At 39.3% G+C, this 27,351-nt stretch overlaps 1 protein-coding gene across 4 annotated transcripts in view; it reads left to right on the top strand.

The window, feature by feature from the left end:
- The window catches only part of LOC121315693 (serum response factor-like), a 37,048-nt gene extending 22,033 nt beyond the window's left edge, over positions 1-15,015 (top strand). For 3 of the 4 annotated variants that reach the window (XM_041250011.1, XM_041250008.1, XM_041250012.1), the window contains 6 exons: positions 8,119-8,365; positions 9,290-9,439; positions 9,725-9,838; positions 10,586-10,777; positions 11,876-11,952; positions 14,734-15,015. In XM_041250011.1, the coding sequence (XP_041105945.1) occupies positions 8,119-8,365; positions 9,290-9,439; positions 9,725-9,838; positions 10,586-10,777; positions 11,876-11,952; positions 14,734-14,826 (873 nt within the window). In that variant the 3' untranslated portion in view covers positions 14,827-15,015. Of the gene's footprint in view, positions 1-8,118; positions 8,366-9,289; positions 9,440-9,724; positions 9,839-10,585; positions 10,778-11,875; positions 11,978-14,733 lie in introns of all 4 variants that reach the window. The other variant, XM_041250010.1, reaches the window with a different exon arrangement.
- Positions 15,016-27,351: the final 12,336 nt, after the last annotated feature.

The following is a 27,351-nucleotide window of genomic DNA, read 5'->3' as shown; positions in this document are numbered from 1 at the left end:
AAATTGCTAGCAAATAATGAGGACTGATGTCTGATATTCATTTTTTTTTTTTTACACACAAATTAAACAAATCTTAGATGACATGTGTATTTTAAAACCGATTTACTTGAATTTTATTAGCATAACAGAAAAATCCTTGTTGGTGGTCCTTATTGTTTCATCTAGCTGAGGTGTCAGTTACTTTTGTTCAGTTCCCTTTCCCATTGAAAATTGGAATTGTGAATTGATTGTAAAAGGGAATTGGAATTTAACTGATTGTTTGCTTTCAGTCTCACTTTTTCTTATGAATTGTCTAGTTTTAGTTTCCCAGTGAACATTACAATGGGATGTAAACTGTGAAAGGTAGTTTTCCTTTAGTAGCGACATAAGCAAGAAAGGGATTGGCTGAGTTCATGAATCTGAGCCTTGTGGGCATTGTAGAATGCAGTGTCGTTCTGTATGGATAGCAAGGTGACTCCAGGGGAAAGTAGTTGCTTCCAGGAAAATTGATTCACTAGTGGAAAAACAGAAAATAAATAAGACTCTATGTGACTTGATCACAACAGGAAGAGGTGAATGGTTTTGTGATTGCGTTGCCACCATAGTGAAAGGAACCATACGTAAGCATGTCAGCGCTTCTCCATTTGTAATGAAACTTGTGAAGAAAATTATTAGTTATTGAGTATCACAATGAACTGTAATAAATTGTGTGCCACACTTGCATTTTTTACGTGTACATACAATGGTTGTATCTCTGTGGGGTTTTACTTTGTCATGGTTGTGATGGCTGTAATTCAGTATTTTATTACAGCATGGCAGGAGATGCTACTCCAACATAATTGTACTGTGTATAATAGACTATAAAAGTCTGTGTGGTACTTCTTACTATTTCAAGGTCACAGAACGCTGAGCACCAGTTTGTTCCATCGCTGTTCGCTGTCCGGTTACTCCTCCACCCAAGGTAGGCAGGGGATTTCCTGTTTGTGCTCCAGTGCCACTAGCAGTGCTGCAGCGAGCAGATCTCATTCCTGCATATAGCGTAGCGATGCACACAAAGTTAACAAATAAAGCCAGTGCACAGGGAATGGAGTGGACGGTCCATTAGCCCATTAACCTCCAACTACTGCCTTTTATATAATGACAAATCCCAGGACTGGAAAAACGATAGGTGATCAAGATACAAAACCTTCTAATGTAATGTTAAGAAGTCTTTATAAAGGGGGGCAGCAGCAGCAGCTTGGATCCTAACCTGAGGGTGTCGATATCATAGTCGGCAGAACACTGCACTATGGAAAAAGATCACAGGTTCAGATCCTGTTTAGGGTATTAAACCATTTACACAGGCTTCATGAGTCTGGGGGGGTTTGGGGGTGTCATCTGTAGAGGGAGACTTGGAGGTGCCTTCCTATATTAATATTAAACATAGTCTGCTTTCTTCAAAGCAAATACTGCTTTCAGGGATACTGTAATCATGATCCACAAAAAAAAAAATACAACAGTTGTAGTTTTGGGAGGGGGGGGAGGGGGGAGTGTTTCTAAAACAGTTTAATGATTTTCCCCTGCAAAGGTTGATTTTTTTTTTTTTTTTTTTTTTTTTTAGTGCACAGTAGTGTCTGCAGGATATCCTGCTTCACTGTTAGTAAATAAAATAAAAAATAAAAACGTCAGATGCATTGATAGCGGTTATTACCTAGGGTGGGTAATGGAGGTACTGTTACATATATTGTATTCATACCTTTTTCCTTATACATCTGCAGAACTATATATTCTGTTGACATCTGCTATGGGCATTCATTAGCCCAAATCCACAGATACATAGATTGTGTGGTTATCAGCAGTGATAAACATCTGTAAAGTAAGTGGTAAATGTCTGTTGCCGGTAAAACCTTCTATGATGAGCAACTGGTTATTTTCAAGCATGGCCTGGTTAGTAAAGAATGAGTGATAGAGGTTAAAAAATGGGCAGGGGGGTAGTTTATATAAGAAGGGGATAAAGTACAGTATAATATGAAATGTCTGGAAATAGGCCAGGAGAGTAATCTACCATTTAAAAAACAATTCAAATAGAGCTGTCATATCAAGTATTTACTTGATCCAGTGGAGGAAGAAAAATCTGCCTATAAACCATAATAAAATGTAGTGTGTGCTTTTAGCATGTATTGTAGTTTCAAAGAAATGATAGTCACAAAAAAAAAAAATTGCTAACATTTCATCATGAATATCGCCCAAACCTATTAATAGTACGGCGCAGGTAGAAACACATAATGGAAAGTTAACTTAAAATGAATTACTAGTAGTGGCATTAAAGTGTTGTTTGGGTGGTTGACAAGTGATTACCACTGAGATAATGGAAAGTTAATTTCCTCAGATATGCCCCCTTATCACAAGACTGCTATGAAATGAGAGAGAGCTGTCACAGCGCCAGGGCAGGCAAGGGATTGTGGGTACGGCAGGCCCCTTATTTCCAGGAGCAACCATCCATTGGCTGCCACTCTCCAAATTGGACTGCCTTGCCTTTTTAAGTCGTTGCAAACAGAGCTGTGAATTCCTTATGGTTGGCAAGCTGACAAACAGGGAGATGGGAGCCGGCAAATGGGAGATTAAGGCATGAACAGGGGAGGGGAGTTCCAGCTGCAGGATTGTTTGTACCTGTTGTGTCTGTTTTGTGTGTACCCGTTTTATGGTTGGGATTGCTACATGTGATTTGAAAAGACAAGAAGTAGTTAGCATTGACTCTGCCCTGCACCCAGTCCTGGGTTTTGTATCTCCCATAGTTTTTTAGTTGTATTATTTAATAAATGGCTACAGTAAGTCGCAAGAAAATGTGAAATCTGGCACCTGCTGAATCTGAATCCTGGTTTTGCGGGGGTAAAATCTTTGTCTGGTTAATTGAGATTCTGAGACACAGACTTGGATTTAATAACCAGCAAGGAGGTTTCTCTTCTGCGTTCTCATACAAATCGAGAGATTTTGTTTAAAACAAACTGATTATAGTTTAATTTAATTGCCTCTAGAACAAGTTTCAAAACTCTTGATTCAGTTCCAGAACTTTATGAATGTATCAAGCTATTGTTCCAAGGGTGTCCCTTCACCTTCATCAGGGTAGCGACTGTGACAAAAAAAAAACAACCATGCTAATTGACTGACTAAACTTAATAGTCTGCAAGAAATACTGTGACAAAACCTACTGTAAATGAAAGGGAAAATGCATTTTTACCTGCTTACAGTATATGTTTAAAAAAAAAAAAAGTTTGCCTGCAGCATATATGTATGCATTTATTTAAACAATCATGAAGTAGCAATATATGTGTTTTAATATTGGACCTACTTGTGGGGGTTGTTTATAATATAGTGCAATACAGCTTGCCAATGTTGTGGTCAGGAGAGTGTGTATTTACTGCACTGTGCAATGGGGGTGGGTTAGCCAGTTTCCCATCAGTCTTGTTCTTTTCAGTAGCCCAGTCCAGATTTCAGGAATGAGGCCATTGCATTTTCAGCCTTTCATTTTCTGGATCAGTGTGTGTTGTTTATATTGGAGTGCATGCTACCAATTGAACATTGCATCTGAACACACACACACACACACATGAAAGCTGTGGGACTATGGGTTTGATTTCTTGTAAGAAACCTGGTGTTGACTATCACGATTTACCAGGAGCTCTGTTATTGTATTGCTGCTCCACTACTTCTGGGTGTGTGACAGAGTGTCTCTTTTGAAGCAGGGGCATCGCCAAAACGTTGCATCATTGACGTGAGAGAAAGAGAATTGTCTTCGTACTGAAAATGCTGAAATTGTTATTTTAGTTTTATTAAATCTGTACCTTTTATTTATGTATATTTATTTTTGTTTGTATAAACTGGTCTTCTAGACCGGACCGTGCTAATACAGAGCAACAGCAGTAGTGTGTGCCCTGATTTGTACATGTTTACTGTCAAGCCAATAAGAAACTAGACACACAAGAATGGAAATGTCACTTTATCAGTCTGAACACTGGATGACCCACACTCCCTCCTGACCCTTGATAACACCCCAGACCATCATCACCACAACCCCAAACCCCCAGCTGGCATGGAGGGGGTTAACAGCTTCCGTGGAGCTATCAGGTTTCCAGGCTCAGCTGCTGGAGCGCTCAGCTGTTACAAACACTTGCACAGACTGACACACAACCCGCACAATCCGCTCCAAGTCCTTTCAAAGTCACCTGTAAGTCACACCCTTTTTCTAATTGATCTAATTAACACTTTAAAAGGTTTTGGGTGCCCTTTGCAGGCAGTGCTGCTCAATATTGCCACCTAGTGCTGTTCTGTTAAACAAGGCTGTACTGCAGCAACACATTGCGTCACAGGACAGATGGACCCATGGTGGAAATTCATTTTATGTGAGGATGATGCTGTTTCCACTGACAGGCATGTCGATTGGTAAAGTATTAATGGGTGTTGAATTGTTACTTGAAAGGGATGCATTAATCAAACAAACGTATCAGCCCCACTCCAGCCCTTACCCATTTTTTTTTAACAAATCATTGCTTTTGTATCAAGATTAAAATCTACCCACTATCTTCAAAATTGTTAATTGCTTTAATGGGCAAAGAGGATCGACATCAGCAATACAACAAAGTGTATTCCAATAAACAGCACGCTGTGGAAACATACAAAATACAAGATTACTGAAGAGTAGGCTATCAGACATTTCTAGAAACCGATGTACAGCTGTGGCCAAAACTTTTGAATCGCTTAGAATGTTGCGATGGGGGGGAAAAAAAAATATTATTATTATTATTATTATTATTATTATTAACCTAATTTAGATATTTTATTCATCATGTAATCAAAAGAAACTAAAGAATGAAATCGCAAGTGTCTACCAGAAGCCATAATAGTAGTACATGTTAGATTTCGAAATGTCACATTTTTTATTTCAGTGTTTCGTGAAGTGTATTTGGAAAACTATGAAGCGATATGTAATTCTACATATTGATGTAATATTATTCTGCAGGTTTCATTTGACTTTATGAAGCAAAATCAGTTCATTCTATAGGGTGATGCAGAAAAAGAAAATTATTTACCAGTTGAGCCCAGCTACTGATGCCATGTCTTGTTTCTTATATAGTTTCACACTGTGGTTTTGAAGTGACTGGCTGACCAGAGTCGCTTCATGCTGACCCCAGCAGGACAGCATTCAAAACCACAGTTTCTGTCAAGCAAGAATACTTTAGACAGCAGCCATCACCAGATAGGAAACTTTTATTTAAATAATCCCTATAACTCTGTCATAAAGTGAGTCAGGTGGCTGAATTTGGATTCAAGCCCAGGATATGGTAGCTCCCAGTCCTCACCTCTATAATAGTTGCCTGCCTCATGTGTAAAGGCAGTAGAAGGAAATAAAACCCTGAGCAGGATGCAGTAATATTTGATTTTTCTTGGAGTTTAGAAAGGTTTCCTAACAAATGATGATAGACCTGGGGTTCTCAGATTAAGGAAGGCTAGGTGTATGAGACTGCATTTAGCCACCTAGTTTATTTTGTAGTGTTGTGGTTTTTTTTTTTTTTGTTTGTTTTTTTTTTTGTTATTTGCAGAGTTGGGCACATTAGTGAAAAAAAAAGAAACTTTCTTCAGAAAAAGTAATATAATGTCCTTCTGGGGGTAACTTACCAGACAAAGCATCTTAAACAAAGTACCCTTACTTTAAGATTAGCCGCACACTATTTATCAATGTCCTGCTTTCAAAAGTTTTCTAAAGGGGCTTTATTTGCTAATATTGTTTTACAGCTTTCATCTTCAGGTAAATTAAATTGAAACTAGTTGAAGTTGAATTACTACTTTAGGTGATTGTTGAATAGTTAACCTATTCAAAGTGAAACCTACTGTAATACATTGTATGATGAGGCAGTACAAAATGGACAGAAGTGGTTAATGTATTGGGTTGCTGTAAACTGATATCTGCAGTAGTGGTTTGGGTCAAAACAGGACAATGCCTTTGTAATGTCACATCCTGTTCGGTGCACTGTCCTCTCCTTGTTTGGAGCTGGTACTGTTTTAGTAATTAAGCTCAAGCTAGGATCTGAGTACTGAGTTCTTTTAAGGAGGAGAAGACTGCATAAATATCCTTGCCCTCGTTTTGTTGCTTCACTCCCTCACCCCACAGCTGCATTGAGTTGTGACAATTGCATAAGTACCTCTCTGAACACTGATAATTCGCCTAAGATGGAAATATAGATGAAAGACTATTTGCCACTTCTGTGCAAAAGTCTTAGACGTGTTGCAGTTTTCTAGATGCATTATGAGCATCAACAATTTGCTCAAAGCCTCCACTAGTGTTTTCTACTATTAAAGCAACCTTGACTTGAATAAAGATGGAAAAACATTGAGTGAAGTTACTTAATTTTCAAGGTGTGGTGTCCGAAGCATAATCAACAAGTACAGAGAAACATCATTTGTAATTGACAAACCAAGGACTGGAAGACCCACAAAACTGTCTAATAAGGATGAGCAATAGTTCAAGATAATATCCTTAAGGAATAGAAAGCATTGAATTGACAACAGGACTAGCAGAATGCACAGGTGTCGTCCATCCGATAACATTCCAAGGCACCTTTGACCATTGTTCCATAGTCCAATTTCTGTGTTCTTGTGCATGTTTTAGCCTTTTAGTCTTGTTCCCCTTTCTTAAGTGAGGTATTCTTACTGCAACACATCATTTAAGTCCTGGATTCAAGAGTGACCTTCGTAGTTGATTAGATGGACAACAACACATGTGCCTTCTAAACAGGTTTAATTTTTTATTGTATTGTTGTCTGTAGCAGAACTGCTAGAAAGTGAATTTTGAGAAGTGAAAGCATGTTTAGTATGCAGGTGTACTGTATACAAGTAACCCTCTTTCTATCCAATGAACAATCAACATTTTTAAAAAATAGACGTCCAATTCACAAGTTCTTCAGTTTGAGTGCTTTGCACATAATGCAGTTCCATGAGTAATTTTATATTCAGACAATGACTGCACTCATTCAAACATTGCATGTACTCGAGTATTAAAATGGTGCCACAGGGAATGAATTACAGTGTGCTAAGAAACTGCGATTAAAGTTAACTGATTAATTGACGGCTCTAATTTACACCCGTGGCAGCGGGGAAATGTATTTTTACTAACCTACTTGTTTTGGGGCTGTTACTAAACTAACTGAATTTGCATGTTTTGTAAAAGGCTGTATAGTAGGTAGCCTTGAGAGAGATTTTTCAGCTATTTTTGATAACTGCCCATTTAACATTTAATGTTGGGGCTTTATCCTCTGAGATTGTAATTGTTCACTCTGTACCCCAGCCCACCCTCCCTTTGCCTCTTCATTGTATATTCTTATGCAGCTGTCATGAGGCGTTAACTCCAAATAGAATAACCTTTACCTCCAGGACCACCTGTTCCTCTCCAGTAGCAACTGAAATGATGCATTTATGTGCACGTAGCCTGGAACTGCAGGCTGACAAACCTTTTAGTTGATTTATGACTTCAAACACTCATCACTGACAGTAAAACCTAAAGAAACTCAACTTTAATAAAATGTTTAGGCAAACGGTGAAGTTTCTTAATATTTCCATTTTGCCAACTCTTTTAGGGAAAAGAGAAATTACATTGCACGTCAACTTGTGTCTAAATTGGAATTCATACTGTATGTACTGATTAATCGGTTTAAAAGAATATATTGTAATTTAAATGATCGCTGTTTTAGTATTTTGTTTTGGGTTCTCGTTCAAAATGTGGTGCTCTAGTCGTGTCTGCCTGCCTGGCTTTTTCTCATGCTACATGGCAAACAAAGGTAACTGCCTTGATGTTTTATCCAATATGTTATTATGTTCTCCAAACCTCTGATAGACTTCAGATGGTACTAGGGTGCACACTACAGGGTTGGACTGCTATTGTATAATTGTATAGCAGTTTCACCTATTCCAAGTGTATAGATGAAAAGCTCAGGATACTCACAGTAAAACCAATAATGGATCAAATTGCTATGCAATTGGAGTCTTCCATTCCTGCATTTTTTATTTTAACTTTTTTTTTTTTTAAATACTAATTTTACAAGGACCCTATGCGTGCATTCACTGGTTTTACTTGCTCTTTACAGTGCCTCCTCCTTCCTTTTCCCACAGGACACCCTAAAGCCTGCCTTCACGGTGGCCAGCTTGCCTGGCACCTCCACCTGTAACCCCACAGCGCCCACCACCACCACCATGCAGGTGAGCAGCGGAGCCTCCTTCCCCATTACCAACTACCTGGCACCTATTTCTGCCAGTGGCAACGCCAACAGCATCACCAGTGCCAACGGAACGGTGCTCAAAACGGCAGCCACCTCAGGTGGGGTCATGCAGCTCCCCAGCGGCTTCACCTTTATGTCAGGTAAGTACAGCATCCCACGGACACCTATACACCCCCAGACCCTTGTGTGGTTTTAGTTGGGGGTGGGGGGTAGGGAGGGGGGGGCAGTGCACCCACATAATTAAGTTTTGTGCATTTGACTTCCTATTATGGTATTGTTGAGACAACACTGCTTTCAGCTTTCAACATCGTTCCAGTGTTAAACAAACAAAGGTTTTGCCTCTTGAGGCATAGGTTAGAATCTGAGTTAGGGTAAACTAAAGCAAACAGTTTTGCAATGATTTAGCTCCTCCTGTCACCCACTGTGCTCAAAGGCTACAAAGCAAATGAACTATGTTTTTAGTTGATTTCACTTTGCCCTGTGGCTACACATTTTAAATATTGTATATTGGTTTTGGTTTATTTGTATATTTTTTAATCCATTCAGAACCTCCATAGTCTTCTGTTTTTTATTTTTTTTTTTTTTTTTTTTGTATAAAGTATGTGGCTGAATTTTTGTTTTCAGTAATACAAGGCAAGTGTATAAGCAAGCTGGTTTGTGTGGCTTTGTTTTGCTGTCCTGGCCCAAGGATGCTGGGTTTGCATGGGAGGTTATGACATCAGAAGCATGATTAGAATAGGATCTTGATGTTGAAAGGATGTCATTCTAGTTCTATGTATTCTGGAATCTGTCCATCCAAAAACAAACCAGTAATGAGCATTCTGTCTCTTGATGGTTGGAATTCCTTGCTTTTTTTATCATTTTGAATCCAAGAGGGGCTAAACTGGGTTATGTAGGCTGTACTTAAAATAGAACACACACACACAAAACATCATGTTATCCTCTGACCCCATTGTCTGTGTTGATTTAACAACTTGTAGGCTAAGTTGAAAAGCTGTCAATGTCTACAGTACAAGTACAGAGTAAAAAAATGATTCTCCGTTTTGTTGTCATTGTTCCAACAGGCACTCCGCTCCCCCCTGGCACCCCCACCATTCCTATCAGTCAGTTACAGTCGCACTCGCTAGCCATACAGGGTCAGCCAGGCCAGACCATCACTGGGGCTCAAGGGCAGCAGACAGTCTTCCGCTTCCCAGCGTCCGTCTCGCTAACAGGTCAGTGCACAGAGTAAACTCCTTCACATGCCCCCTTGTGAACATTTGGAAATAGAAAATCTTAATACGGATAAAGAAATGTGAAAAACAGAAACAGAAATTAGCTGCAGAAATAACTTGAAAACGTAATGAGACCATACCAAAGACATAGTACTAACAAAGCCTGCTGATTAGCGCTTTTTATGTGTTGGTTTGTCTTACTGTTTGGGTTTACACTATCAAGCACCCCTTCTCACTAATTTGTATTCTTCCTTTGTCAAACATGTTTCTGTTTCTGGATCTCAGGGGGCACAGTGACTCAGCAGTTACAAGCAATCCAGGTCCACTCCTCAACGCAGCACAGCACCAGCACCACTGATAGCGGGCCTGAGAGCTCACAGGCCTCCTCCAGCTCTGCAGGTACAGAAACACACCTGCACAAACTTACACCTACACAGAACTGTGTACATACACACACACACACTTACACCTGCACAGAACTGTGTACACACACTTACACCTGCACAGAACTGTGTACACACACACACTTACACCTACACAGAACTGTGTACACACACACACACACACACTTACACCTACACAGAACTGTGTACACACACACACACACACTTACACCTACACAGAACTGTGGACACACACACACACGCTTATACCTATACAGAACTGTGTGCACACAGACACTCTCACCTACACAGGACTGTGTGTACACCTACACAGAACTGCACACACACAACACACACACACCCCTACACAGAACTGTGTGTACACGCGCACACCCCTCTACACAGAACTGTGTGTACACCTACACAGAACTGCTCACACACAACACACACACACCCCTGCACATCTTCAGTATGCAACATGAAGACTTCAGTCAAATAAAACTGACAACAGTTAAACCTGTACCTGTTGCAAACACAAATGTGAGAAGAGAGGGTTGTTTGCCAGGCCACTTAAGCATTTTTATTTAAAATAATAAAATAATATTTAAATAGAGGGCATTGTCTCTGAATTTGTATTAGTAGTAGTTGTTGTAGTAGTAGTAGTATTATTATTATTATTATTATTATTATTATTATTATTATTAAAGGAGTTGTGTGCTTGTGTTTGCCATGTTTGATGTTTGCCTGTTTGTTCTGTTTTCAGTCAGTCTCCCAGCCACGATCGTGACTTCGTCCGTTCCCACGACGATGGCGGGTCACATGATGTACCCCAGCCCCCACACTTTGATGTACACCTCCACACCTGCGCTGGCTGATGGCAGCCTGGCCGTGCTCAATGCATTCTCTCAGGCCCCCTCCGCCATGCAGGTCTCCCACGGGCAGGTGCAGGAGCAAGGTAAGAACCAGGGGAAAGAGGAACAGGTGTTAGGAGAGCTGAAGGAAGGGGGTACTTGGTTTTAGAAAGCAATGGTTATTGGACTGATAGGCTTTATCATTATAAAGTATGGCAGATATGCCAGTCTTTGAGTAGGAAGCAGTTATAATAGTGGTAATGCGAATAAAATCAAACTAGTGCTGTTCTGTACAGAATTAAAAAAACAAAATAGTAGTACAGAGGTGGCCAACCCTGCTCCTGGAGAGCCACAGGGTCTTCTAGTTTTCGTTCCGCCTGAATTCTCAGTTACTTAATTGAACCAAATTTTCTAAATTTTAACACTAAAAAAGAAAAAAAATTTCTGGTCTTCAGCCATTGAGGATTTAAAGATACCCAGAAAACCTGCAGGATTGTGGCCCTGCAGTACCAGTGTTGGCCAGAGAGAACAGTCTGCTGTTTATAGGAACATGTTAAGAAACGGAAATCAAAATCAGAATATGTTTCAGGATACCTATAGCCAGCACATGCTGTAGGAGAGTATCTTTTAGAGAGAGAAAGATCTTGTTTTTAGAAGCAACGCAGCAAATGCAAAACTATGTTGTCAAGATCACAGCCCTGCATTTGTTTAACCTGGGAAGGTCCTCAGTGCAAAAGGACGGAAAATCTGAGGGCTGGGAGAACATCTTTAAAAACAGATACAGTAAAATATTGTCTCTTCAGGCAAGAGCACGGGTTAAAAGGCCATAAACATTGGAGACTATGGGCTTTAAGGTGAGGCATCGTACGACAGAACTGTGTTGAGATATGTATAAACGTACATTGAATGGAAAACTGCTTCAACGGTGTCATGTGTTGCATCTCTTTATTAAAAGGCACTAATAAAGGCAGAAATGGAAAAAAAAGATGGGTTCTAATGAATTGTGTGTATATATCTCTATAATGTGACTCTAACTTCACTTTAAACTACATTTTTTATTAGTTTAACAATAATAATTGATTATGTTCTTATCATAATATCTTGGTCTACATTTGTCCATTTTAACTGAATACCTTTTTACTAGGAACTTTATAAAAAAAAAAAAAAAATGAGAAACTAACTGTTGTCTCTGTGCTGTTCAGGTGGAGTCCCTCAGGTGTTCCTCACAGGCCCTCCAGGAACGGTACAGATACCCGTCTCAGCTGTGCAGTTACATCCAGTACGGAAAGATCTTCATTTTACAAGTGAAACTTTACTCCTTCCCTCATAAACAATGAACTGTCAGCTAGAGGTCTGGGCCAGGGATGGGCAACTGTGTCTGTTCCAGTCCACTCCTCTGCAAGGCTTTTCCAAGCAGTTCCTCAATTATTTCATTGACTGTACTGAAAATCAATGAAATAAGTTAAGGACCTGGATGAAACAAAGTCTTCCTGCACTGGGATGAAATGGAAGATTCAAGGTTGCCTACCCAAATGGTCCAGACAAAGGTGATATATTATACTGTGCAACAGTATTTTCTGCAAAATGAATGTTCTTTTCCCATCAATTCTCCTTTTTTATGGTCTTCATCTCATGGTTTAATATTTGGACCGTTTTGTGGAGAGCAGAGAAAAAAGAAAGGAGCCATCCTGATGCTGACTCATGTACTGCACCGTGATGAAGCCGTAGAGCCGTGTGTCGTGTGTGTGTGTATGTATATGTATGTATATATATATATATATATATTATATACTGATATATATATATAATATAATATATTATATATTGATATATGGGTGTCATGGATATCTTTCAGATGTGGAGGAACTGATAAAAGTGTAAAACAACACAGTCACGGAGGAAAAAGTTTTTATTAAATACAAAACTGAAAGATCATAATTGGATAAGTCTCCACCCACCTGAATTAATACTTGGTGGAAGCACCTTTGGCAGCAATTACAGCTGTGAGTCTGTTGGGATAGGTCTCTACCAACTTTGCACACCTAAATTTGGAAATATTTGACCATTCTTTACAAAACTGTTCAAGCTCTGTCAAGTTCCTTGGAGTGTTGATGAACAGCAGTCTTCCAGTCATGCAACAAATTTTCGATTGGATTTAGGTCGGGGCTCTGACTGGGCCACTCAAGGACATTTACCTTTTTGTTCCTTAGCCACTCCAGTGTAGCTTTGGCTGTGTGCTTTGGGTCGTTGTCATGCTGAAAGGTGAACTTCCATTCCAGTTTCAGCTTTCTTGCAGAGGGCAGTAGGTTTTCCTCAAGGACTCTGTACTTTGCTCCATTCATTTTCCCTTCTATCCTGACAAGTGCCCCAGTCCCTGCCAATGAGGAATTTGTTGTCACATGCACACTTTGACCAGTCTTGGCCATAAAAGCCTGCCTCTTGCAAAGTTGCCATTGGGCTCTTGGTAGCCTCTCTGATCAGTCTCCTTCTTGCTCGGTCATCCAGTTTGGAGGGACGGCCTGATCTAGACAGGGTCTTGGTGGGCTCATACACCTTCCAATTCTTAATTGTCTTGACCATGCTCCAAGGGATATTCAAGGCCTTTGATATTTCTTTATCTCCATCCACTGATCTGTGCCTTTCAACAACTTTGTCCCAGAGTTCTTTTGAAAGCATCTTGGTGCTCATGGTTAAGTCTTTGCTTTGAAATGCACTACCCAGCAGAGGGAACCTACAGGAACTGCTGAATTTATCCTGAAATCATGTGAATCACTACATTTTAACACAGATGGAGGCCACTTAACTTGGTGTGTGATTCTGAAGGCAATTGGTTACACCTGAGCTAGTTTAGAATTGCTATTACAAGGGGATGGACACTTATCCAACCAAGCTATTTCAGTTTTTATTTTTTAATTAATTTACTACAGATTTATAGAATATTTTTTTCATTTGCAAGTTGTGGGGTAGGATGTGTAGATAAATGAAAAAAAAACTATTTTAATGCATTTTAATTCCAGGCTATAAGGTAACAAAAGGTGAAAATTTTGAAAGGGGGTGTAGACTTTCTATAGGCATATATATATATATATATATATATATATAATAATATACACTGGTAAGAAGTCTGGTGCTGTAGGAACCCTTATATCAAGTCTGTGAGTGTTTTAATTGTGGTGCAAACTGTCGTAAAACATGTAAGTAATGTTTTAGAATGAGTTGGTAAAGTGGTTTAGTAATCCTGTATACTTACAACATAAAAGCGTGTTCTTCATTATCTGATAAAAAGTTTAACAGAGCTACATTTTTTAATGATAAAGCACTGACTTTTTAAACTTCTGAGTCTTACATTTCAACAGGATCCTAATTACAGTCATTTTTAAATCAGGGGTACAAATGTGGCGCTGTGGCACTAGATTGTAGCGCCAGGGTACCTCATCTAGCGCCAGCAGCATTACTTTCTGGCGCCAGTAGACATGTTTAATTTTTAATTTTTTTTGTATTCCTTAGCAACCATAGATGATGATAGTTTCTCACTGGGTCTGGACTACTCACATGACCCACCCACACTCATCCACATACACAGGAGAGAAGGTTCGTGCCGTGTGGGAAGTTTAACTGCACAAACTGGTTGCAAACATGTCTTCACAGCACACTTTTTTACCCAATTACAACATTAAAAAGAAATTGAAGAGGGGGGCTTGATTAGGGCGTGGTTTGATCATTTAGCACCAGCTGGCTCTGGTGCTAAACTTTCAAAACAGTTTAGCACACATTTTCAAAAAATTTGCACCCCTGGAAATCCACCCGGATGTGTTCTGTTACGCGTAGATCTTTACGTGATGCCAGTATAAAAATAAAATGCAAACCTCACTTCTGACGCAAACACAGGCACCACAGCTGAATTGGGGTATTTTTGAGGGGGGAAGCTACCTGTCCTGTAGTGTTAAATAAACAGTGTATTTCAGAACACACAGGGTGCTGACGTTGTTCGTCCCAGAAGTGTGTGCCGTGAATCCTGACCAGCCGTTCTCATCCCTGCTCTCCTCTGCTCTGTTTTCAGATGGTCATTGGGCAGCAGTCGAGTAACAGCAGTCATCTGACGGAGCTGCAGGTTGTGAACCTGGATGCTGCACACAACTCCAAGAGCGAGTGACCACCACCACCACCACCTCACCCCACACCAACATATATAGGAGCCCAAGAGAGCAGCGTTTATTTAAGAACAATTATTTATTGATGCCTTTTCTCCTCACCATGTTTTTAATTAATAATAATATTTTATTTTTATTCAAAATCTATGGAATGGAGAATTCATAGTTACGAAGCCTTGAAACTTTTTTTTTTTTTTTGGGGGGGGGGGGGGGGGGGTGTGTTGTGAATCCTGAGAATTGTCCCTTTTTTTTTTCTTTTTTTTTTTCTCATTACTGTGACGTGCAGACGCTGTGGCTTCTCACTTCAGCCAAAGAGAACATTCATTGTTGTGTGTGCGTACGGTATGTGAAGGTCGGGTTGCGAGGTAAACCACAAAATGTACATAATTCCCTCATTTTTTTGGGCGAGAGAAGCAACCTTTTGATGTAATTTTTTAAATTTTATTTACCCTGTCTGTGCAATGGCGTGTGGCTGTTTCTGGAAACAGGTCTTTTTTTTTCTTTTTTTTTTTTTTAATCTAGATGGTACAGGGACTGAAGCCCTGAAGTATTTAGAATTGTGATGGGACATTTTAGTGCCAAAAACGGTTTGAGCCTCAGTCAAGGGCACGACACTTAGAAACTCTTGGTCTTTTACACACTGCCTTGGAAAGACTGTGCAAGCTGCATTTTAAAGAATTAGGAAGGTGGTGCCTGCAGAGGCCCTGCTCTGGGCCATACCGTTTGGTATGTGCATCACCCTACAAAGCAGCTTTATAACACAATGCCTGATCAGACTTGACACTGGCTTGCAAATCCTTTTGTTGACAGTGCAGTCACTTAGTAGATGGTACAGCCTATTTGACATTTCACTATAACTGTCCTCCTAGCTTTACGGAGACCTTTAAAGTGCTACGCACCCACCTCCACCTTCTAATCACTGACCTCAATCAAGCCCGGGGCCTTGGATCGCTAGTTTGTAAAGAAAAAGAAAAAAAATAAGCTTGCGCCTAAGATTATTGTTGGCTTTCTTTATTGTACAAAAAAAAGTGTAGGGGTGGGAATAAAAATGTTTTTTTATCTTTCAAGGGAACTCTTTTATGGGCCAGGTCAGGGATCTTAAGGGATAAAAAACCTGTGCACTCGTGTGTGTGTGTGTGTGTGTCGGACGTCAAAATTAAAGAATATATGACCTGGATGGTTATCGGTGAATACATGTTTGTGGAGAGACTCCAAAAAAAAAAAAAAAAAAAAATCAGGGAGTGTTCCGACGTAAATGATATTATAAATTAAGATATGTATATACGTAAATATAATGCATTTACTATATATATATATATATATATATATATATATATATATATATATATATATATATATATATATATATATATATATATATATATACAGTGCCTTGCAAAAGTATTCAGACCCCTGACCAATTCTCTCATATTACTGAATTACAAATGGTACATTGAAATTTTGTTCTGTTTGATATTTTATTTTTAAACACTGAAACTCAGAATCAATTATTGTAAGGTGACATTGGTTTTATGTTGGGAAATATTTTTAAGAAAAATAAAAAACTGAAATGTCTTGCTTGCATAAGTATTCAACCCCTGTGCTGTGGAAGCTCCCAGTTTGCACCGATGAAAGAAATTGCCCTAACAAGGACACAATTACCTTACCATTGGCCTCCACCTGTGAACCATTAAAGTTGCTGTCACATTTTCTGGATAAAAACCCCACTGTTGAAGGATCATTGGTAAGGCTGTGAATCTGAAGGAAAATGAAGACCAAAGAGCATTCTACAGAAGTTAGAGATAAAGTAATACAAATGCATAGATTAGGGAAAGGGTACAAAATAATATCCAAGTGTTTGGATATCCCAGTGAGCACAGTTGGATCAATAATCAATGGAAGCTGCATCACACCACCCAGGCACTGCCAAGAAAAGGCTGTCCCTCAAAACTCGGCACTCAAACAAGAAGGAGACTTGTGAGAGAAGCCACAGAGAGACCAACAATCACTTTGAAGGAGCTACAGAGTTCAGTGGCTGGGAGTGGAGTAATGGTGCACCAGTCAACCATATCAAGAGCTCTGCATAACACTGGCCTGTATGGGAGGGTGGCAAGAAAGAAGCCGTTACTCAAAAAGTACCATCTGAAAGCACGTCTGGAGTTTGCCAGAAATCATGAGAGTGACCCAGCTGTGATGTGGGAAAAGGTTTTGAGGTCAGATGAGACCAAGATAGAGCTTTTTGGCCAAAACTCAAAGCGCTATGTGTGGCACAAACCTAATACTGCCCATGCCTCAAGACACACCATCCCTACAGTGAAGTATGGTGGTGGCAGCATCATGCTGTGGGGATGCTTCTCATCAGCAGGGACTGTGCATCTTGTTACAACGGAAGGAAGAATGGATGGAGCAAAATACAGGAAAATACTGCTTCAGTCCGCTAAAAAACTGAAGCTTGGGAGGAAATTCACATTTCAGCAGGACAAATATCCTAAGCACAAGGCCAAAGCAACATTGGAATGGCTCAAGAACAAAAAGGTGAATGTCCTACAGTGGCCCAGTCAAAGCCCTGATCTCAATCCCATTGAGAATCTGTGGCACTATTTGAAAATTGCGGTCCACAAGCATCGTCCAACCAACCTGAACAACCTGGAGCAAATCTGCCAAGAAGAATCGGCCAAAATAACTCCGACAATGTGTGCAAAGCTGATTCATACGTCACTCAAAAGACTTAAAGCTGTTATTGCAGCGAAAGGTGGCTCTAACAAATATTAATGTGTGGGAGTTGAATACTTATGCAAGCAAGATATTTCAGTTTTGTATTTTTCTTAAAAATATTTCCCAGCATAAAACCAATGTCACCGTACAATAATTGATTTTGAGTTAATGTGATTTAAAATAAAATATCGAACAGAACAAAATTTCAATGTACCATTTGTAATTCAGTAATATGAGAGAATTGGTCAGGGGTCTGAATACTTTTGCAAGGCACCGTGTGTGTGTGTGTGTGTGTGTGTGTGTGTGTGTGTGTGTGTGTGTATTATAATATATATATATTATATATTATATATATATTAGAATATATATATATAATATATAGATATATTATTAATTATAATCATTCTAGACTTATTTTTGTTCTTCAGACTGCTATCATGTTTTTATGTATTCTCTTTGGGATTGGCTTGTACAGTACAGTACATATGTATCTGTAATGTATGCATTAAAAAAAAAACACTTTACCATGTGTGAAATCAAGTTGCAAAGTTGTGGTAAAAAGTTTACTGCCAGTAAATGTATAAGTTTACGTGTGTGTTATATGGCAATCAAACATACCTAGATTGCAAAGACATAAAGATAATAAGCACTGTCAAACTCTTTATCATGGGCACATCTTATTGAATAGAAACCAGATGGCTAGCTATGGAAGAAAAGTATCAGGGATTCTATTTTAATAAATTTAAAAAACACAAATACAAGTGTGTATGTTTGTTTATTCTTCCCCAGGCACTTGGGTGTATGTGATGAATGTCTTTATATACAAGAAACTGTATTCACAGACTATTGAATAATTTTGCTAATATTGCTACAGAACATAAACATTTAACTCCAAATTTTAGGGATTTTTTTTTTGTTTTTTTGTTTTTTTGTTTTTTTGTTTTTTTTTTTTACTGTCCCCTTAACCTTTCAGTGCTGATTTTTTTTTTGTTGTTGAGCTGAAGAAGGAACTCCTTTATTGAGTATACATGAGACCAGGGCAAAATTTACACAATATCTCAGATTGGGACCTGGGAGTCCTTTGATGTTCTAGTGTGATTTCCGAAGGCATATATTGAAATATGTGCTAAGATACTGAAAAGCTTAGCTTTTTATGATGATTCCAATTATTCCATTGCAATAACTGAAATACTCTGTGCAATGGTGATTTCACCTCGGTTCATGAGTTGCTTTTCAGTTCTACTTGCCTGCCATTGATATATGTAACACAGGCTAGGGATTAGCAAACGTGTCTTGCGAAAGAGCCAAAGCCATCTAGTGATCTGCCACTTCACATGAAATTTCCTTTAGTTTTTCTGGCAATACACTGGTGCAACTACAACTGAAGAGCAGCCCCTGAACTCTGATCCAAAGCACCTTCGCACACGTATCAGTAAAGAGCTTTGTAATCAGCTTTACTTCTAATGGAAGTGCGTGAGACTGGGAGAATTCTTGCCTACCAAGTAGTGATTTGTCATGTGCACTGAGGATTTATTGGGAAATGTCAGGGAAACATAGTGCTTATGGTGGCTTGAAATAGTGCCATGGAAAGAGAAAATTATTTTGTAAAGTTCTGTAAAAACAAAGGATCATTTGTACTGTTTTCTTTTTCATGTCAGGGCAAATTTAAACTGCACCAGCCTTTGTTATGAGCAGTTAATGGACACCCTGTTAATTAGAAGCCTGGGGTTAAGCTTTAAATCAGTCACTAGCTGCAGTATAGACTGATTTGTAGACATATACTGTATTAATCATTGATCAGGTTTTTTCCACTGAGCCTTACATCACATGAAGCTTTTCTTTTGTGTCTACCTCTCTTCTCATCAACTGTTCTTTGCTTTCCTCCATTGCTGTATTAACCAGTCCAACAACCTCCACAATTGCTTTCGATTGAAATACTAATAATATTGAAATACATTTTAAAGATGGCAGTGAAATAACAAGTGAAAAAACACAATGCTGGTGCCAGTTTTATCAAGGTTTTCTTTACACCAAAATGAAATTTGCTCTTCATTCTTCGTCACTCATGATAATGTACTTAAAAAACGCAACTGAAACTTGCAGCCCTTTACTGCACCAGTCCTTGAACCATGACAGCTGGTTCCACAGACCCTGATGTTGTAGTGTTTTAATTAAATTAACATTGGATACTCCTGAAACCAGCTATAAGTAATTTAGGTATGCAAGCCTCTGCAATATATGTCACATCATTGCCCTTTTTCCAGGATAGTATAAACCTAGAAAGTAGACTTTTACAGAACACCTCTCCCAAGATCGATTACAACATACTGTAGCGACCCAGGCACCGTTGCGTGTCTACTGGACTTTTATGTTGTCCCATTTGTTTGTCTGGTCTGTCTTGTCCTGTGTACGTGATACATGTATTGTAAAGGTGCAACCACGCCACTGAGAATGGGGAAAGGAGCAGGTATAGGCCTAGTTGGTCAGTCTAGGTGAAGGGGGTATGTAAGAGACAGTGTCGCAGGTTAGAGTGGTGAACGGGTGAAGGTACAGAACTGGGTTAATTGCAGAGAGAAAGAGGGCTTGCGAGGGATTGTGTGCAACCAAAGCCTGAGAATGGTTTAAAGCAGAAGGGAGCGAGAGAAAGGAAACGTGTAGCATAGTGATAGAAAGAGATAATTTATTTTACTATTTTTGTGGCATGGTCTTGGCCCAAATAGGGACTGTGTTCATTTCTACCAATAATTTGGTTTACAATGTCTCAGTCTTCTGCTTCATCTTCAAGGACAGTATCTTTACAATACAATACTAATACGCTGATTGATTGGTTTATCAATATCTCAACCATAGCTTTCACACCAAAAGATTATAAAGACAAGTAATCATACAGATTGACCCTCTTTCTCTGATTGTGGCTTGTAGTGTGGTACTGACTGCAGAAAATATGTTTTGCATGTTATCTGACAGGGTTCATTTTGTCTGTGGTACCATCAACAAAAATCATGCCTAAAAAGTGATACACAACTTCTGCTAAGAAAATACGGATGTGCCAGTTCAAAATCTGGTTTTAATTTAATTTGTCATATCTTTCTGGTCTTTTACATCGTTTGTAATGTAATGTATCATATGTTTTCACCATTAAGCAAATAGTGTGCAAGTATTTATCATATGAAATACATTGGGTCTTGTAATTTTTTTAACTTCTGCAACTTTGCGGTTCTCATTTTGTCTTTTTCGTTGTGAATTGTTTTTTCTTTAACTAAAAGAGAAATTGGTTGTTTGTTTTCAGTAAAAGTTTGCGAAAAATAATGTATAATTAACGTTGGCATTTCTACAAACCTTATGATTAAATATGTACCGAAATCTAAGAGTGTACCATTTTCCAACATTACACATGTCACATTTTGGTAAGCGTACCACATTATTACACTATACCAGTACTAGAAGGGTTTTTTTTTTATATCGATACAAATTCCTTGAAAATTTAAAATCTTTAAGCTGTACCAAAAAAATAAATAAATAAAAAATTACACAATGAATAAAATAATGAACTATTCTCACAAACCGTTTTGTTCACACTTGCCTTAATGTGTCTTTGAGTGCAATTCGACTAAGTAGTCTAATTCCTGGTGTAGTTTAGAGTCCACGTTAATTACTACATTTAAAAAAATAAATAAATAAGTGTCACGTAGGGTCAAATAATCATTATTTCAGTTTTTTGAATGGGATCCTTGTTTCTCATAGCAGTAAAAACTTTATTTTGGCTTGGGGCCAAGTGCTTTACAGTAACACTTTTATAATTTCAAATACATCTTGATTTAAAGCAAGGAAAGGCTCATGAGCATGGATCCAATAGCTGTTGTCAAACGTAAAAGTCACTGCAGACAAACTGACTGTTTCTTCTGCCAAGAAGATGCAGCAACATCTAGTGAACTTCAAACAGCCACGACAGGGGAAAAACAGGACTAATTGTTGGAGCACAGAGAAGGAAATTAGGTGATACAAATAATCTAGAGGTTCTAGATAGATCAGACATGGTGTTGGAGGCAGGTTTTCATGTATAAGTAGTATGGCACAAGGCATGCTACAGTCCTTTCACCTCAGAGTGCCAAATATCCAGACTTAGCAAGCAGCTTGAATCACGTGCCAGCTCTGTTAACAATCCTCACCACAGGACCATCAGTAACTGAACCAGTCCAAAGATTAGTTATCAACCTCCGATTGATGGGAAAGTGTGTATGTTTTGCCAGAAGAATGACATCAGGAAGGTTCATAGAGTAACTGCAATGCAGAAGTCAGAAGAAGCGATTGAGATGACCAAGAATGATTTGGTGATGAGTAAGACTGGCCAGTGTCCATGATCTGATAGCAGCCGAGGGTTGTTATCATCTGCCATGCTGGGTAGCATTTCAAAGATTAAATAAGCGGAAGACAATGGTGTCAACAAAGTGTATCAGGAGATAGACTTCTGAGTGCATAACATTGCTGAGAGGACGGACATGGCTGTCTCCTTGTACAATCTATGTGTCATCTAGTTATAGCAATTATGGAACAAGGGTGGTGCCAGTGGACGTTCTTTTTTAAAGTCCTGGATGTACTGTGTTTGTCATCAACTACTCTAAGTTATTTTGTATCTTTAACATAATATACAAAATCATTATTTCGAGAAACAAGAACATGCATATAACATGCATATAATCAGGGCAGGTGCCAGGAGGGGGCCCAGCCACCCCAAATGTCTGTAAGACAGTGAAGGTGGGTGGGACAAATGCTTATATTATCTTCCATTTCATTTTCTAATTTAATCCGTTCATTTTTACATTTTCTATTTGACTCATATGCTTGAATATAGATACAGTACTTGCAAAGCAAGTCACATTATTATATATATATATATATATATATATATATATATATATATATATATATATATATATATATAGTGCCTTGCAAAAGTATTCAGACCCCTGACCAATTCTTTCATATTACCGAATTACAAATGGTACATTGAAATTTCGTTCTGTTTGATATTTTATTTTTAAACACTGAAACTCAGAATCAATTATTGTAAGGCGACATTGGTTTTATGTTGGGAAATATTTTTAAGAAAAATAAAAAAAACTGAAATATCTTGCTTGCATAAGTATTCAACCCCTGTGCTGTGGAAGCTCCCAGTTTGCACTGATGAAAGAAATTGCCCTAACGGCACAATTACCTTACCATTGGCCTCCACCTGTGAACCATTAAAGTTGCTGTCACATTTTCTGGATAAAAACCCCACTGTTGAAGGATCATTGGTAAGGCTGTGAATCTGAAGGAAAATGAAGACCAAAGAGCATTCTACAGAAGTTAGAGATAAAGTAATACAAATGCATAGATTAGGGAAAGGGTACAAAATAATATCCAAGTGTTTGGATATCCCAGTGAGCACAGTTGGATCAATAATCAGGAAGTGGAAGCTGCATCACACCACCCAGGCACTGCCAAGAAAAGGCTGTCCCTCAAAACTCAGCACTCAAACAAGAAGGAGACTTGTGAGAGAAGCCACAGAGAGGCCAACAATCACTTTGAAGGAGCTACAGAGTTCAGTGGCTGGGAGTGGAGTAATGGTGCACCAGTCAACCATATCAAGAGCTCTGCATAACACTGGCCTGTATGGGAGGGTGGCAAGAAAGAAGCCGTTACTCAAAAAGTACCATCTGAAAGCACATCTGGAGTTTGCCAGAAAGCATGAGAGTGACCCAGCTGCGATGTGGGAAAAGGTTTTGTGGTCAGATGAGACCAAGATAGAGCTTTTTGGCCAAAACTCAAAGCGCTATGTGTGGCGCAAACCTAACACTGCCCATGCCTCAAGACACACCATCCCTACAGTGAAGTATGGTGGTGGCAGCATCATGCTGTGGGGATGCTTCTCATCAGCAGGGACTGGGCATCTTGTTACAATTGAAGGAAGAATGGATGGAGCAAAATACAGGAAAATACTGCAAGAGAATCTGCTCAGTCCGCTAAAAAACTGAAGCTTGGGAGGAAATTTACCTTTCAGCAGGACAATGATCCCAAGCACAAGGCCAAAGCAACATTGGAGTGGCTCAAGAACAAAAAGGTGAATGTCCTACAGTGGCCCAGTCAAAGTCCTGATCTCAATCCCATTGAGAATCTGTGGCACTATTTGAAAATTGCGGTCCACAAGCGTCGTCCAACCAACCTGAACAACCTGGAGCAAATCTGCCAAGAATGGGCCAAAATCACTCCGACACTGTGTGCAAAGCTGGTACATACTTACCCCAAAAGACTTAAAGCTGTTATTGCAGCGAAAGGTGGCTCTACCAAATATTAATGTGTGGAGGTTGAATACTTATGCAAGCAAGATATTTCAGTTTTTTATTTTTCTTAAAAATATTTCCCAACATAAAACCAATGTCACCTTACAATAATTGATTTTGAGTTTAAGTGGTTTAAAATAAAATATCAAACAGAACAAAAATTTCAATGTACCATTTGTAATTCAGTAATATGAGAGAATTGGTCAGGGGTCTGAATACTTTACAACAAGTCACTGATATATATATATATATATATATATATATATATATATATATATATATATATATATATATATATATATATTACTGTACTGTTACAAGTTTTTAGTATTTTATATTTATCAATTAACAAAATGCAAAGTGAGTGAACTGAAGAAAAATCTACATCAAATCAATATTTGGTGTGACCACCCTTTGCCTTCAAAACAGTATCAATTCTTCTAGTTACACTTGCACACAGTTTTTGAAGGAACTCGGCAGGTTGGTTGGCCCAAACATCTTGTAGAACTAACCACAGTTCTTTTGTGGATTTAGGCATCCTCAGTTGCTTCTCTCTCTTCATGTAATCCCAGACAGACTCGACAATGTTGAGATCAGGGCTCTGTGGAGGCCATACCATCACTTCCTGGACTCCTTGTTCTTCTTTACGCTGAAGATAGTTCTTAATGACTTTCGTTGTATGTTTGGGGTCGTTGTCATGCTGCAAAATAAATTTGGGGCCAATCGGATGCCTCCCTGATGGTATTGAATGATGGATAAGTATCTACCTGTACTTCGCAGCATTGAGGAGACCATTAATTCTGACCAAATCCCCAACTCCATTTGCAGAAATGCAGCCCCAAACTTGCAAGGAACCTCCACCATGCGTCACTGTTGCCTGCAGACATTCATTCGTGTACCGCTCTCCAGCCCTTCGACGAACAAACTGCCTTCTGCTACAGCCAAATATTTCAAATTTTGACTCATCAGTCCAGAGCACCTGCTGCCATTTTTCTGCACCCCAGTTCCTGTGTTTTCGTGCATAGTTGAGTCGCTTGGCCTTGTTTCCACGTCGGAGGTATGGCTTTTTGGCCGCAAGTCTTCCATGAAGGCCACTTCTGACCAGACTTCTCCGGACAGTAGATTGGTGTACCAGGGTCCCACTGTTTTCTGCCAATTCTGAGCTGATGGCACTGCTGGACATCTTCCGATTGCGAAGGGAAGTAAGCATGATGTGTCTTTCATCTGCTGCAGTAAGTTTCCTTGGCCGACCACTGCGTCTACGGTCCTCAACATTGCCCGTTTCTTTGTGCTTCTTCAAAAGAGCTTGGACAGCACATCTGGAAACCCCTGTCTGCCTTGAAATTTCTGCCTGGGAGAGACCTTGCTGATGCAGTATAACTACCTTGTGTCTTGTTGCTGTGCTCAGTCTTGCCATGGTGTATGACTTTTGACAGTAAACTGTCTTCAGCAACCTCACCTTGTTAGCTGAGTTTGGCTGTTCCTCACCCAGTTTTATTCCTCCTACACAGCTGTTTCTGTTTCAGTTAATGATTGTGTTTCAACCTACGTATTGAATTGATGATCATTAGCACCTGTTTGGTATAATTGTTTAATCATACACCTGACTATATGCCTACAAAATCCCTGACTTTGTGCAAGTGTACCTAGAAGAATTGATGCTGTTTTGAAGGGTGGTCACACCAAATATGGATTTGATTTAGATTTTTCTTCTGTTCACTCACTTTGCATTTAGTTAATTGATAAATATAATCTATTAACATGTCTATTTTTGAAAGCATTCTTACTTTACAGCATTTTTTCACACCTGCCTAAAACTTTTGCACAGTACTGTGTGTGTGTGTGTGTGTGTGTATGTATATATATATATATATATATATATATATATATACAGCTCTGGAAAAAATTAAGAGACCACTGCAAAATTATCAGCTTCTCTGGTTTTACTATTTATAGGTGTGTGTTTGGGTAAAATGAACATTTTTGTTTTATTCTATAAACTACTGACAACATTTCTCCCAAATTTCAAATAAAAATATTGTCATTTAGAGCATTTATTTGCAGAAAATGACAACTGGTCAAAATAACAAAAAAGATGCAGTGTTGTCAGACCTCGAATAATGCAAAGAAAATAAGTTAATATTCATCAATATCAATATTTGGTGGAATAACCCTGATTTTCAATTACAGCTTTCATGCGTCTTGGCATGCTCTCCACCAGTCTTTCATTGTTGTTGGGTGACTTTATGCCTCTCCTAGCGCAAACATTCAAGCAGCTCAGCTTTGTTTGATGGGTTGTGACCATCCATCTTCCTCTTGATCACATTCCAGAGGTTTTCAGTGGGGTTCAGTTCTGGAGATTGGGCTGGCCATGACAGGGTCTTGATCTGGTGGTCCTCCATCCACACCTTGCTTGACCTGGCTGTGTGGCATGGATCATTGTCCTGCTGGAAAAACCAATCCTCAGAGTTGGGGAACATTGTCAGAGCAGAAGGAAGCAAGTTTTCTTCCAGGACAACCTTGTACTTGGCTTGATTCATGCCAAAGCTGCCTGATTCCAGCCTTGCTGAAGCACCCCCAGATCATCACCGATCCTCCACCACGTTTCACAGTGGGTGCAAGACATTGTGGCTTGTAGGCTTCTCCAGGTCTCTGTCTAATCATTAGATGAACAGGTGTTGGGCAAAGTTGAAAATTGGACTCGTCTGGGGGTGCTTCAGCAAGACTGGAATCGGACAGATTTGTCTTTGTGAAGGACGCATGAATCAAGCCAAGTACAATGTTGTACTTATATATAGACACACACACACATATACACTGTAGGTGTCACAGAAAGACAATGATTCTTGGTGGTAAATCTCCCTCCCAACTTGTGAGGGCACTAAGTAATGGGAACAGAATACTCCGGACTACTTGGCTTGACACTTCTTTCCAAGGGTTAAGTTGGTCATGTAGAAAAGAGACAAAGCTTCGGTACACTCAATGACCCGGAGGGAAAATTATGTGGCAGCTGCAGATCATAAAAAGCAGCTGCAATCGTTTACCAAGGGGTCATGAGTGACAGTACAAATAGGGGTCGAAGCAATGTATCTGTTCCTTCACTTTGGTTGATATTAAGTGACCCGGAAGGACCTGTATTGTTGTAGGATAATCATGAGTGTTTGCTTTGTTCTGTCTATTTGTTACCTGTTAACACTACACAGCTAACACGTTCCGGAGCTGTCGCAAGAGGCCAGCACAAACCGGAACAGCACTGCACCTGTATCACAAATAAAACTGTATTTGCACCACTAGCACTAATTCACACACTAACAGAGACCTTGTGACAGAAATACAATGATTCTTGGTTGTAAATCTCCTTCCCAACCTGTGAGGGCGCTAAGCAGCGAGAACAGAGTTCTTTGGATTGGCTGGTCTGACAGTTCTTTCCCAGGGTTGGGAAGTCAGCCAGTCTGGAAGAAGGCGAGACTCTGTTGCAAGAACATATTG

Source organism: Polyodon spathula, chromosome 5 (assembly GCF_017654505.1).
Source record: "Polyodon spathula isolate WHYD16114869_AA chromosome 5, ASM1765450v1, whole genome shotgun sequence".
Lineage (NCBI taxonomy): Eukaryota > Metazoa > Chordata > Actinopteri > Acipenseriformes > Polyodontidae > Polyodon > Polyodon spathula.
Note: the sequence above shows the minus strand (reverse complement) of the source record. Positions and strands in the feature narration are given on the sequence as shown.